The sequence below is a fragment of the Poecilia formosa genome, unplaced genomic scaffold, assembly GCF_000485575.1.
Source record: "Poecilia formosa unplaced genomic scaffold, Poecilia_formosa-5.1.2 Scaffold357, whole genome shotgun sequence".
Classification (NCBI taxonomy): Eukaryota; Metazoa; Chordata; class Actinopteri; order Cyprinodontiformes; family Poeciliidae; genus Poecilia; species Poecilia formosa.
The window spans coordinates 368,144-383,263 of NW_006800296.1; the positions used below are offsets into that span (position 1 = coordinate 368,144).

General features: G+C 38.1%; 1 protein-coding gene across 10 annotated transcripts in view; it reads left to right on the forward strand.

Annotated features, from left to right (window-relative positions):
• The window catches only part of mark2b (MAP/microtubule affinity-regulating kinase 2b), a 61,781-nt gene that overhangs the window by 41,027 nt on the left and 5,634 nt on the right, over nt 1-15,120 (forward strand). For 5 of the 10 annotated variants that reach the window (XM_007574585.2, XM_016662063.1, XM_007574586.2 and 2 more), the window contains 3 exons: nt 2,356-2,496; nt 9,928-10,194; nt 13,061-13,087. In XM_007574585.2, coding sequence (XP_007574647.1) covers nt 2,356-2,496; nt 9,928-10,194; nt 13,061-13,087 — 435 coding nt within the window. The remainder of the gene's footprint in view (nt 1-2,355; nt 2,497-9,927; nt 10,195-13,060; nt 13,088-15,120) is intronic. The other 5 variants (XM_007574590.2, XM_007574592.2, XM_007574593.2 and 2 more) reach the window with 3 other exon arrangements.

The window sequence follows — 15,120 nt, forward strand, 5'->3', positions numbered from 1 at the left end:
ACTTCCTAATCTCTTTCGAGATTGCCGTTGATGAAATTCATTTAATTCATATCACCTGGTTGCTGGTTTCCTTCTTAAATCTTACGAAAGGATTAGGGTTGAACAAACTCCACTAATTTCTCTCTCCTTTATGTAGTTTTATTTAAAGACCTGATAGCTTTTATTATGTCCTGATGTGTAAGACTCCAGAAATGAAAGCAGTGCTTTGTTTCTACCATCGCCAGCCTTGCTAATCCATATCGGAAAGAGAGAATTTCCCCCTCACTGTTACGTCTTTTTTCTGTGCAATAATCATTTGTTGTTTGCCTTCAGTCACTGTGCCTCTCTCTCTCTCTCACTCTCTGTCTCTCTCTCTCACGATCTCTTTCTCCGTCTCCCTGTGGTACCACTCTGAGAGAAAAAAAAAAACAAGAACACACACAGTACTCTCACTGTGTGTGTTCTTGTTCTTCTTTCTCTCACTCTGTCTCCATGTTAACACAGAGTTAGAGCTGTCAGTAATGTGCAGAGCTTTGTAGCATCTGGACAAGCTTGCTAATTAACACAGGGAAGGTAAAGAGATGGAAATAGAAAATGTTTACAAAGTCGAGAGTCTGAATCTGTTGATTATTCTGATGATTAATCAATTAATCGGATAAAATAAAATTATACATTTCATTTAACCACTTAAGCCTTTTTTATACAATATTAGGAATGCATTAAAGGATCTAAATAAACAACTAAATTCATTTTTTAGTTAAGAAAATAAACATCTTATCGCCTAAAGTGCAATATAATGCAGCATTTCTTTGGTAAATGCAAACCAGGTGAAGCTAAAACTGCAGCTTGAGGAGCTAAAACATATTTACAAAGATGTTTTTATTTTAAATGCAAAATGTATATATTTATTGTACAGTTTTGACTTAATTACTACTCTTAATATGCTTTTTTTTTTCAGCAAATGGCCTACTCCAGCTAACAATTATTCGATTACTAAATTAGTTGAGGATTATTTCAATAATCGATTCATCCCGATGAATCGGATTAATCGTTTCAGCCCTAATCTGCTGCTTGACCTGACAGGAGCGTGAACGCAGATTAAATCTATACTGCAGCACAGTCAGAGCTTAGGCAGTGCAATCACGCAACACTTGGGCAAATCTTGCTGCTAGTTGCTTTTGCAGTAGATATTTATCAGTAAATGTTGGTTTGTGTTCGTTTACATGTGATCTTGCTAAAGTTTTCATACCCCTTGATAGAGGCGTCATTTATTGCCATATGAAAATATTTAAATGATTGATTTTAAATAAAAAACGACACCGATGGTATGATCGAAAATGCATCAATAAATATCAGTAAATTCAAAAAATATGATTAAACAAAGCTGCTTTGTGCAGCTTGGAGATATAAATCACACGTTTTGAAGTAAGCAGCGCCCTGAAAAAGCCTAAAATATGCATTTCAATCTATCACATTTTTTGTCATCACTTTAGTACCACAAAACATTATGATAAAAGTCCTAGTACAAAAAGCCCACCCTTGAAGTTTTACACATTTGTTTGATTACAACAACAAAATGCATTTCTGTCTGATTTCTTGTGGTATTGCAACACAAAGTGATGGATTTTAGTGACAATGTTGAGTTAAATTGGAACTTAAAACCGAATTGGATCCATTTGTGTTTAGCCGTTTCTACTGAGACGCCCTGTGATTGTGTGATTGTGTTGCATTAATGGGAGAAGATTGGAACAAGTTTTCAAGGGGTATGAATAATTTTTTTTTAGAAAGCTCTGGATGAGAAGCAAAATTGGTTGTTCAGTTTGTGCACAGCAGTCCCAAACAGTGGGCACAATAGACCGTAAAACATAGATGTTTTTGTCTCCCAACGTTTTGAGTTTTATTGCTTTGCACATTTCTGTCTCTCTTTGTCTCCATAAATTGCCTTCCTCTGGTGTGACGGCTCTGAATCGTCTAGAAGTTGGTCTTTTGTGTTTTTCTTTATGTGAAAAGATGAAAGCACAAAAAAACCTGTTTGATTGTGGTTTCTCTCTTTGTGTGGAACCGCACAGATGAAAACAAATGAAGACCAACTGTGTTTGTTGCATGCATCTCCTGTCCCTACTTATTTGTTTCTCACTTTCCTGTTTTTTTTTTGTTTTTTGTTTTTTTTCCATTTTATTTTATTTTTAAAAATAAATGCTGCCTCTAACCATACTCCACCTCACTTCCCCACCCACCCTCACACAAACCCCGCCCGCTTGTGTGTGCAAACGCCCCATGCTGTGTGTGTGAATGTGTTTGGATGTGTTTCGCCGGGCGGGGTGTTCCTCCTCCTCCTCCTCTTCCTCTTCCTCCTTCCCTCCCCTCCCATGCCAGCCTAAACACTCCGGGCTCCCGAGCCTCCACTGCCTCAGCTGCCGCCGTCCTCTCCTCCACGTCCTCGCGTCCCCGCCACCAAAAGTCCCTGTCCTCCTCCAATCATCCATGCCCCTCTGACCTGCACGCACCTCGGCCCAGGCAAGTCTTTGCATTGCAGACACACAAACACACACCTTTCTACCTCACACCACTCTTCCTGGAGAGGACAAAGAGGAGAGATGAAGACGTATGTTGACACAATTTGGGACAAATTATTATTATTTTTTTTTGCCCCCCTCTGCTAATAATTTTTGTGGAGATGCATCGATCCGATAGTAACATCTGTATTGGTCCCAGTTAGGGATGCAAACAATTAATTGTCTTTTATTGGTTCATTAGATTCAAATTTGTTCCAGTCCATTAACTAAAAACGCCCATTTAGATCTTTCTGTTAGTGTTGCAGTTTGGCCTCCATCCAGTAGAGGGCAACACTGGTCATCACTGGAGCCAGTTGACAGAGGAACAAAGATGGTGGGGCAATAACAGGATGGTGAAGAGACATGGTCCAAACAGACTCCACTTTTGGACACAAAATGCATTTTATGCAGTTTTGTTTTGAAATGTAAACACTTAAACAGTTTCACCTTAATAAGAAACAGGAACCTAAAAAACATTATATTTGAGAAATAAGTCATTAATAAGGTGAGAAAATAACAATTTTATTCAGTCGGTATCTAATGCAGCTGAAAGTATGATGAATTATGTTTTTTTTCTTAATTTGGAGTATTATGAAAACTTTAGACCTTTATGTTACGGACAGACAGTCGATTCTCTTGATACTGGAGAAAACTCAAGTTTTTAAGAAAATGGCCTCTTATAATTAAGCATTACTCGATCGATGAGATCAGTCAACTTCAGATTAACTCATTAATCAATAACTTGCATCCCCATTGAAAAAAATTGGACTCTTGTGCAGAGTTGGCAAATAAATTTGTAATTCAGTACATTTACGTCTGTCTAAAGAAACATTTTAAGTCAGTTCAGCGCTGTTTTGTCTGTATCGGATTGGTATCGTCCAATACTGCACCTCAGATATCGGAAGTGAAAAAAGCGGATCGGTGCATCCCTAATAATTCCCCCTCACTGATGACTTTATCAATCAAAGCAGTTCTTCTTCCTGCTGCTCTGCTTGCATCAACCACAGAGTCAAGATGGGAGAAGACTTTGTTTCTCTAACGATCTCAGCATGTTTTCAGTCAACTTTAACCTCATCGTTGAGCAAACAAGCTGAAAAATAACCATTCTTACCTTCATCTTTACAAGTTAGCAGCTAACATGTTAGCGGTTGTGACTTTACATGTTTACAGCATCTCCACATTTTCTAAAACTGGCCATCTCAGACTCGCTGGTTCCCTAGCAACAGCCAGGAACTACACAGTCGAGTTGAGGAAACTGTGCCAGCGTGGGAATGTTGACATGGCTTGCTTTTTTTTCTTCTTTTTTTTTCTGCAGCTAAACAGGTGCTGTCAAATCACACTTTTTACTCGTCAGACCATAACTGAGCAGTCACACGTCTCAGATCAAGCTGAGCAGGTTTTTCTCCACACTCTGCCTCTAACGGGAAGCCTTGTTTATTATAGTGATTGGAGGAAAAAGACGTTTCTCCACACATTTAAGGGCTGGTTTTGGTCCAGATGTGGATTTTATACTCAGATTTTAGCTTATTTCAAAATATGGGCATTTTTTAAACACAAATTACATCTTTATTTCTACATAGTAGAAGAAAATTCAAAATACTTCATTAATCCCAGAGATAAATTGCATGTTGCAGCTCTTATTAAACAAGGTTCTTCAAGGAGTTTTTGTAGATCCAGACGGCATCTCCAGTAGCAGTCTGTATCACAGCACATTTTATAAAGAAGTGTTGGTAGATTTTCAGGTTGAAATAGTCACATCTTCATACTATAGAGGACTTGTTTTCAGCACACCCACATTAACCTATGAATCATCTCTTTATCATGTCATGAAGTTATTACAACTGATTTATTTTTGATTTTTCTGAATGCATTTAGATTCTTGTTAAATACTGACATGTTGTTTTTGTATAGAGAGAGCTTTTTTTCTGGCTAAAACAAATATTCTGTTCTAAAAAAAATATTCTGTTCTGTTCTAATTTGTGTGAAAATTGTTGCAATACATCTTAATCTCAAACAAATTTGCCTGGGAAATCTTAACTCCATTACAAGAACCGCCAATCAGACTTTGCTACCCGCTTTCTGTGTCTTGCATTGTCTCGCTGTTGGCTCGCTTCCCCGCTCTCCCTGTGCGTCTCCTTGAGGGCCACTTTGATATTTTTCCTCTAATTTTCCTCAAACCGCCGCCCAGCGCCGATCGGGGAGATCCCGAACACTTTGGGTGCAGCTGGCTCAAATGTCAGCGTTAAACTTCCTGCAGAGCGAATGTCAAAGTGGCCCTCTGGCTGTCTGTGGTTCTGTCTCGTTCTGTTGCATGCGTCCTTCAGCCCTGAGCTCGGCCCGTTCAGAACCTGGTTGGGAACGCCGGAGAGAAGGTACCACTCAGACACTCGGACCGAAGCACGACTCACCAACAGGCAGAACATAATCCGCGCCTCTAACTCGCTCCCATCCGTAACGACCTGTCCAGTCATCCACAAACTTCCAAAATGACTCGTTTTCTGACTGATTTTAAAGGGAGTTTAGCTTGTGTTACTTTTCTTTTTCTCTGGAGTTCTGCTCATAAATGGACCGCTGAAAAGCGCAGGTGTAATCTTAAACCAGAGGTCAGCGACCTTTCAACCCTGAGAGCCTTTGGTCCAACTAAACAAAATTTAATTGGAGCCTCAACAGCATCACAATCGAAACAGTCTTTATTGTCACACAAAGGGGACATTTGAGTGTAAGGGTTCGCATAAAAATAAAGTTTTTGGTGTTAAAAACAAATATATATATGAAACTTTATAGATCAATAACAATAATGGTAATAATGTCATACTGCACATCAAAGCAAAAAAAAACCCGATGTGCATTAACAGCGGAAATGTTTAAAAATTAGTGAGAAAAGAGTTGGTGATGAAACAAATTAGCTTTATATTTTAAAAAAATTACTATTGGAAAAAAAAAAGAAAATCCTTAAACTTTTACACAAAAGCAATACATTTTTATTTTATTTTTTACTTTAAATAAATTTTATTCAATTGTGTCAACAACAAAAAAAAGTACAAATTTTGCAACAAAAAGTCAAAAAAGTGACATAATGAACAAAGATATTCCTTACTCTGTTGGGTTGGTGTCATTCTTTCTGGAAATGCTTTGCATACATATATTGCATGAAAATAGCAAGCATTTTATTTTAAAGCGGCAATCGTTTAGCATTTTTGACCAAAATTACAAAGAGCTGAACTGGAACGACTCGCTTGTATTGTCAATTACTGAGATATTAAGAAAATTATTCTTAGTGCTGAGGCTTTTTTTCCGTTTTTGTCCTAAATTTGTTCAGTTGTTAGTTTGTTGAATGCTAATCTAGTGTAATATAACATCACTTGCTTGCTTTGTTATATAAAATATTCAATAAATGTAGAAAAGAAAAAGTTGAGAGCTACAGGTCGTAGCCTGGTGTTCCCCAAATTTTGGCCGGCTGCTCCGGCTGCAGTCCTCACACTGAGGCACATTTGTCTTCATTTTTTAATTCCTCGCGTCCAGATTAAAAATATTCTGTGTGAAAAGGGACTCCAAGTGCACAGGGTGTCCAGAACGCCTCCTCTTTGTGTTAATTTTTGCACCTGCAGTCAACACAGCAGCTGGTAGCTGCTCATTTGTCTCTCATTTTTAGAGCTGCGCTATTTCCTCTTCCTCAAAGCTGCTGATCTGAAACCGAAGGTTTCTTCGAGAAGCGTTTCGAAAACCTGTGGGGTTTTCTGCATCTCAAGAAATTGGGGAACGGTTGGAGAGGTTAAACGGGGTCAAGGAGGAGGAAACGCTGTGTGGCTGCAAAAAAACAGGAAGTATAGAAGAGTTGCAAGTCTGTAAAGTCAGATAGCTACCTGGTTATAACAAGGTTGACTTAAATTATACATTTAGCTCCAATTCACTTTAAATAACATCCAATAAAGAAACCAGTTAGTTTAAATAAATCCAAATTAATCTATTTCTGCACAATAACATAGTCAGATTCATATTCAATACCATACAGTCAAATTTGATATAAATTAAAACACAGTCAAATTCAGTTAAGTAACGAAGACTTTACATGTGGCGACTGTGGGGGGAAAATACTTCATTTTAACCAGAGGAAGATGATCCACACACAAAACAAACCACTGGACCAGGAGTACTTTCAGATTTCCTCTGAGAACACACTGTAGGAAAATAAATTACTGAGCCAGGAAAGGAAAACCCAGTAAATGAAGTGAATAGAAACATTGAGCCAGGAGTACTTTCCATGCAAAGAAATAACAGTTTTATAGCAGTGATTTCATATGCTTGAAATTAATCCACTAATAAAGGAAAAAATAAACATATTGCAGCATATTCAGGTACTTGATCTGTTTTTTCCCCACCACATGGCCTTTTTTGAGTCTGTATGCTCCAGTTAACGATTAATCAATTACTAAATTAGTTGATGATCGGAGTATACAGACTCTAAAAAGGACATTTGGTGGAAAAACATTCTAGGAAAAAAAAAAGAATAAAAAGTAATGTTGTTGATTAAATCAGGAACTGTTTTCAGCCGTTGCTGTAATCATAATAACAGAGCTGTTGATGCAAACCTGTGAGGAAAATCTGAATTTTTAAAGTTTTTCGAATTTAAAAACTTGTTTGTAGCATAAAAATGTCAAAAATGTCGCCTGAAGACTGATTAAGACTGAAACGACAACACCGTATTAATTGCAGCAAGTTGTGACAACAGCTTCATCAAAGCGTTTACATCCAGGAAAATGATGATGATGATGTTGAACTGAATCCGTTATTGAGACACAGCAGCAGCTTGTTGTAACTCAGGATGTTGCAGGAGCTTTATTAAAACGTTTTCCCTGTCGGGTCTTTACTGATGCTCTTGTGCCGTCTGCTTGTGACGGGATCAGCTGAAGGTTAATTTGATGCTAACTGCAAAGAAAACCTGCAATTGTGCCCGCATTAGAAACGATGCTGCGGCTCCATTAACCTCTGCCCACGCCACATTGGAGACACGGATTCTCTTGATGCTAACACACATTATCTAACCCAAATCGCATCATTGCCATTCACAGAACCACTCAACTAATCTCCCCGATCCAGCCTGTGTTGTTTACGTCGAGTGTTTTATTTTTTCCTCTTCATCTAACTGATGCTGACTGATGTGCTGACGTTCTTCTCTTGATCTCCGCTCTGGATTGAGCTCTAAGTTTTGTCGAGGGGGCTGGAGAGGACTGCTTCGCTCTCAGACTCGTTATGTAATCCGTCTCTGGCAGAAAGCCGTAGTTATGGGCGACGGCAGGGAGGCTGATGGGTGAAGCAGCTGAGAGCGGCACAGAAACGCTCTGAGGTGATCCAGATGATCAGACATGGTTTTTATTCAGTCTCTAACCGCTGAGAAGATTAATTTAGCTAGAGTAATTTAAGGTGCTTGAAATCCTTGAAAATGTTTGAATGTCAGTTAAGGTGCTTGATATTAAATCTGCACAGTTTTGTTAATAAAGTGCAATCTAACGTTTGATTAAAAGCTTAAATTTAGAAAATGTTACAGATGAAACCAGATATTTTTAAAAAATATATTTTTCCTCGCTGTCTGAAGTTAAAATGGACGAAAATTTAATTGTTTTAGGTTAGTTAGAATTACCAAAATTATTTTTCTTTGCTAAATGGCAGAGATTTTGTCATAAGCTTCTTTGTATATCATGTTTAAGTATTTAAAAATTTTCTTTTTTTGAATTGTTTCAGTGTAATCAACATTTGTTATTCCAAACATCTCAATGACTTATTAGTCTGTATAATTGAAATAAAGGTTGGATTATATTTTATACATTAAACATAAGTAAAATTGAGGGACTTTTTTTGTTAAATAAAATTAGTGTTTCATTCTCAGGCCAGTCAGGAGCTTACAGGGCATGTCAGAGATGTTTAATTTCATTCTATTTTATTTTTCTTTGTTCCTGCTGTAGAACAAAGTCTTGTAATAATGTGACCAGTCAAACGGTAATAAATTATATGATATTTAATCTTTTTAGTGAATTTTTATAGTTTTTAATGCCAAAGTGTGGTGCTGGAAAAGTTTGAAAACCTACCTTGAATTTTACTGTGGGAAAAGTGTTATTTACTTTTTTTTTTGTTTCTGTAAAATCACCAGGTTTCCAAAACATTTTCTTATATGTAGATATTTTATTCTTTGTTGGTCTTGAGTGATTGAGGCTTCATCTCCAGCTCACTGCTGCTCCTTTGTCCTTTGTGTTTGTGCTTTAAGCTCCTCTTTTAAAAATAAACATTTCAAGTCAGTTCAGCAATGCTCTGCTGTATCGAATCGATATTTGCCGATACTAATCCCCAGATATCTGTATCGGACGTGAAATGAGGCGCTTTTCCACCAGACCGTCTCTGACTGGTACGGTCTCTGTCCGTCGTGGTCAGATTCGTTTTCCATTAGCAGAACCAGCGCGGCTCGGCCCGCATGAGCTCAGAATCTGATAGCAGAACCAACCAGGCTACGGCACAAAAACCATTTTGATTGACAGCTGATCACAATCATTGATTGTCTCTTGATTTACGTCACTGAAAACTCAAAAAGAACCTTCAGTGCTTAGCTTTGGACTGTAGACAAGCCGTCTGTCAGTCAGATTAATTAAGTTTAGTTCAATCAGGAGTAAGTTTTGCATCAGACTGACCATGAGTTAGCAGCGCAGCTAACTGCTACCAGCTAACCGCTACCAGCTAACCACTACCAGCTAGCCGCTCTGAAATATGTACCTTTTGTCTGGATTACCTAAGTCCAAAAGGTTGCACATTTTAAAAATAAAGATCCAGAATGTAAATATGGCGCAACAGTCTTTATGTTTGGGCCAGCAATTAATTTCTGAGACAAAATGAAATATCTGGGTTTGGTTTAGTCCATCAGAACCAGAACCTCGAGGTTCTCCGTCAGCAGAGAGTTGACCACAGCTGCTGCTGCTGCGCTCGCGTCCCGCCCACCGTTACGAGGAACGGAGCGTATAACAGAAAAGCTCACTAGCTGGTTAAAACCGAACCGCGCGTTAACCGGTCGGAGCGCGACGTGCCAGTGGAAAAGCGCCTGAAGTGGATCTGTGCATCCCGACCTCCACATGCTAATAAGCTTTAGCTCAGTGTTGGAGTGAAAGTTTCCTCAGACTGAAGATCAAAACTGTGTGCCAGTGAGTCGCTGACCCGACGTGACCTCATCAGAATACTGACTGTAAAACCAAAGTGAAAGGATTTCCAGTGTTTTTCTAACTTGTTTGTCTTCCTTGTTTTTCACCTCTAAATTCTGTTCATCGCCTCCCACTTTTCTCCCTTATCACACCACTTTCCCTTTTTTTCCCCTCCTCCCCTCTTTTTTTTCTTTTTCCCTTCTTCTCCTCTGCAGTGCCGCACCGCAGCGGCCGCCCGGTGCCTCCCCGTCTGCCCACAACATCAGCAGCTCGACCGTGTCGGACCGCACCAACTTCCCCAGAGGCGGGGTCATCCGCAGCACGTTCCACGCGGGCCAGCAGCGCGGCGCCCGCGACCAGCAGGGCTCCGCCTACCCCGGCGGGCCCGCGTCCCCGTCCCTGTCGCACGGCAACAGCCAGGCCCGGCGCGGCCACGGGGCCACGGGGATCTTCAGCAAGTTCACATCCAAGTTTGTACGAAAGTGAGTCGTCGTCTTTGTCGTCGTCGAAAGATGAGCAGGTTGAGGTTCGTCTCCGTTTGCAGCTTCAGAGGAAGGAAGTGAAACAGGACGGATGTTGAGTAGAAGGTTTACAGGCAGTGAAGTTATATTGGTAGTTGGTATTTAAGCACCAGTTGAAGACGACTGAGGCGGGATGTTCTTTACAGGTTATTTAACGGGCCAGTTTCCTGCCAGAATTACAGCACTCTGCACCGTCACAGCGCTGCTCAGGTGGAAAAGGAAAGCAGCAGCAGCTGCTCTGTAATCTGGGCTGGAGCTGCTCTCACCAGCCAGTCATTTTGGTTGTGGTCCAGTTTCTTTTTATTTTGTTTATGCAGTTGTAGAGGATTTATCATAGAGACTGAAGTGTTTTTTTTTCTTTCTTTAAACTAGAAACATTGTCAGTAAGTTGCTGATTTTGACTGTTTAAACCTCATAAGGCCAAGAACGAATTAATAGTCAAACGTCATGCTAACAATAATAAGGGCAGTGACTTTTATTATAGCGTTAAAATCAGAATTATAGGAACATGGATTTTTAAAGCAATACAATTAGAAGATCCATTTCTGTTTTGTTTTTTTTCTTTAAGGCGGTAATATATTATTATTTCAAATGTAGAAGCATTTATGATTTACTGAAAAGAAATAAAACAGATTAATAGTAATAAATGATAAACTATATGAATTATAATTTATTAAAAATCTACTGAATATCAAATTATTAACACTTGCAATTGTAATATTTCGCTTAATTATATTTATGTAGTTGCATATGAATTGAGAAATATTAGTGTTATAGAATTTGAAATAATTACAGTAACATAAACAAATTGGATAATCTAAAAAAATAATTAATACAAGTAGAAAATAAATGTGAATAATCATAAAGAATGAATAATAATAATGTTATAAAATGTAAAATTGAATAAAATTACATCTGAACCTGAAAATGAAAGTTATATTAGTAATAATGCAGCTGTAATATAGAAACATAGTAATATTGATTATATTAATACAAATGAGCAGTTCTAATAACAAAACTAAATTACATTAAATTCATTAAATAAATGTGAAAAATAGTATAACTTTATAACTCCTAAAAATTAATAACTAATAAATAATAGTGATAAATAGTATGACACTGAGATAGCATAGAAATTATAATAATTAGTGACTTTAATACTAACCACTAATATAATAATAATAATAATAATAATATAAGTATGTCTGTAAGATACTTATAATATAAATATTATATAAACATAATAGTTATACTATAACAATTTACAGATATTATTATAATATAAATAAATCTAAAATAATAAGTGAATGGAAAATGTATAATAAAAACAAATATTAAGATAAGAAAGTCACTGTTAACTAGATATAATTAAACATTGTGTAGTATTATATATATATTTGATTCCACATAAAGTCAAAGTTGATCAATGAGCAGCGAGTCCTCATCACCAGGCCTCATTATAAACACGGCGACTTTGGTTTTACCCTTAAAGGAACATAAATGAAGTATTTCTTCAGATTTATCGCGGTCTGAGTTCTGCTGGGTCATTCAGGTGTTTCTAAGCATGAGGCCTGCGTTTTGCTCGTCCTCATGGAAACACACCGTGTGTGTTTGTGTGTACGAGGAGGAGACGGAGGTACAGCCGCTCTCCAGGCCTCCCACTCGGCGTATCCATGGTTACGCCGGAGATATCGTTTCTCCCACAACTATAAATACCGCTAGTGGGGACACCTTGACACACACGCTCACACACAAACCCGGTCAGGAAAGCAGGAAATCGCAGCACCCAACCATCACCGCCATGCTTGTTCTGGAGTCTCTGTCTGTGTGTTTACAGATGAGGTTGTTGCTTAACCGTCTCTGTGTGTGTTTTTTTTTTTTATGGGAATGTTTTTGTTCTCTGCTGCACGGTTGACCTTCTCACCTCACAAACGCTTAATTTCAGGAATAACCAGGACGGCCGAGTTATGTGGAGGAGAGTTTCATCTCGCTTTGTTGAGGCAGAGCAGAAGGGCTTTCTACGACAGAGTGTTAGGGCCACGGCAAGAAAATGACAAAGAAATCAGATTATGAGAAAATTATGAGAATGAAGACGTAAAATTGAGAATAGCCATATTGCGAAAATAAACTTGTATGAGAATAATGTCAGTTTTGAGGGTAAACAATATTACATGTTGCAAGAATAAAGTCGTACAAGAATAAAGTTGAAATAATACGAAATTAAAATCGTAGTATTACAAGAAAATGAAATAAAATTACAAGAATAAAGTTCTAAAATTAAAAAAAAATAATCAAATAAACTTGTACAAGAACAACGTCATAGTTTTACGAGAACAAAGCCGTACAAAATAAAAACGAAATAACATGAGAGCAAAGTCGTGGCATCACAAGAATAAAGTAATATAACGACTTTATTCTGATAATATTTACTCTTTTATTATTGCAACTTTATTCTCGTATAACTGACATTATTCTCGTAATTTTATTACTTTATTCTCATATTATAACTGGTAATCTTATGTCTTGTAATTTTATTTCTTTATTTTACGACTTTATTGCCATAAGTAAATTTTTTACAGTTTCATTTTGTCGGTATGGCCCTTTAACTCCGTCGTAGGTTTTAGATTCAGACGTCCTTTAAAATCCCTCTAACGTCATTGGTTCACCTTTACTCACTTTATGCAGGAATACTGATGTTTTGTCTGTTCATTTTTTTTTTAATCCTGAGGACAGTTTATCTTTTTTACAGTAAAGTTGTCAATGCGTACGTTTTATACATCCAATTTTTTTTGTCTTTCTTTCTTTATCCCTCTTTTGTTTTTTGTAGAAATCTCTCATTCAGGTTTCCAAGAAGGTAGGCAACAAACCTGACGTTAAACATAACCCCTTGATATATTTTTACACGTATATTTTCCTCTTTATATATATTACGCATATATATATTTATTCCCTTTATTTTTATTTTTTTTTTTGGTGTTTTCGTGCAGCTTTTTTTGTTCGGATCTTCCTTTTGTTGCCTTCCTATTTTATCTGTGGTTTGGCCCCTTTTTTCTCCCTGAGTTTGAGTGCCGTGTTTTGGCCAGATTTTATTTATTTTATTTTTCTTACTAACATCCCTGTCACTCACCAAGCCATCATCATGCAGCATAACACTTCTCCTCTCTTCCTCTTCGTCCTGCCACCGTCCTTCCCATCCACCTCATCCTCGCCCCCCCCCCATCCTGTTTACCATCCGGCTGGAATGTGTGAGAGCTCGGATCGTCTGCAAAAATCCCAGATTTAAGCCCAAACCTCTGCCTTCCTAGATGTGAAAACATTTTCTCTTAAAAATCCAAAACCAAGGACAATTGGTTGCAGAAATAAAAACAGATTGTTGATTTTGCTTTTTTTTTTTTTTTTTTTTTTTTGTCACAAACATTTCAGATCATATAGAATATCAGATAAAGATAAGTCGAGTCAACACAAAATGATTTAATTTATTGAAAAGATAACCTGACTCCCGTGTGAAAATATAATCGTCCCCGTCTTGTTATATCACGAATTTATCACATTCAGAAGCCTGAAGCAGTCATAATGACTGCCTGACCTGTAAAGTCACAAAATCACTTTAATAGAGCCTGAAGGCCAAGAAAAAGGCGAAAGCTGCAAGTCATGCCCCTGCTCTGTAGAAATGAAAAGATTAAAACTAGATCCGTCAGTCTGGAGAGGATCACATAGACCGTTTCTACGTTTTTGGGACTCGTGACGTTAAGTCATAAACGTCACTTTTATACACGCTCCTATTTACTTATAGGAGCGTGCAGATTGTTTTGACGTCTGTCCAGTGTTGCAAAGGGTCAGTATTTCACATAAGCATTCAAACTGGGGCAGAGTTCACGTCAAGCAAACCCAGACCTGAGTTCACCGTTTTGGTCCACATCAGACTCTGATTCACACTTCCCCAAACAAACCGGACTTTCAATGCAAACGAACTAAAGTTGAATTAAAGCAGGCTTATGAGCGCCGGCGTGAATTCACCCTAAGGTTTAGGGTTAATTACTTTGCCACATATGAGCATGGATAGTTTTTTTTTATTTTACTCATTTCATCTTTGTTAGAATTTGTTGGATGATCTGAAAAATTGTGACCAAAAAAAAAAAGAAAAATCTCTTTGAGGATCAAACGTTTGTTCCCGCCCCCCGCCCCCTCAGCACTTTATGATAGTAGATAAGTACTGTGACCTTTCCCCCCAGTATTTATTAATGCTCCTTTAATCCAAGCTAACTCCTTCAAACCATCACCCATCACATCCCTGTGCCTTAATCAGCTTAGATAGCGACGCCGGGTCGTCCGCCTGGCTTGTTTTCAGCTCTGGTCGGTTTAGCAGAGGAGAGGACCCCGGAGGGACGGGTCCGCAGTGCCTTCAGGCTTTTTCTCCCCTAACATTCATCTCTGTTCTCACTCACTCACTCCTGGCATTGGCTCTCTAACATCAACAGCAGCAGCAGCAACAGACCTGGATGGCTTTGAGCAACTGTGGCTGGAAAAGAAATAAAACAACCTTTTTTTTTAATCTCTTCATTTAAACATGTGGATCTGCTCGCTCACACCTTTTCACATGTTTGTGTTCATTGGAAATGCAAAAAGCATGTCGAGAGAAGTTGTTTATCCTTTGCATTGGTTTGTTTCAGCCAGCTGGTAGAGCAATGCTGGCACTTAGTGCGGGACACTGCTCCACCTGCTGGTCAGAGCTTGTATTACATGTTGTGTCTGTGTTAACGTGAGATTATTTCGGTATCTAAAAAGATGTTTATTCTGCTGCTGGGAGAACAGCTTTAAGGTGTTCTTAAATAGATTTAAAATTAATTATTTTACAGCTTTCACTCCCATATTTTTATTTAAAATATA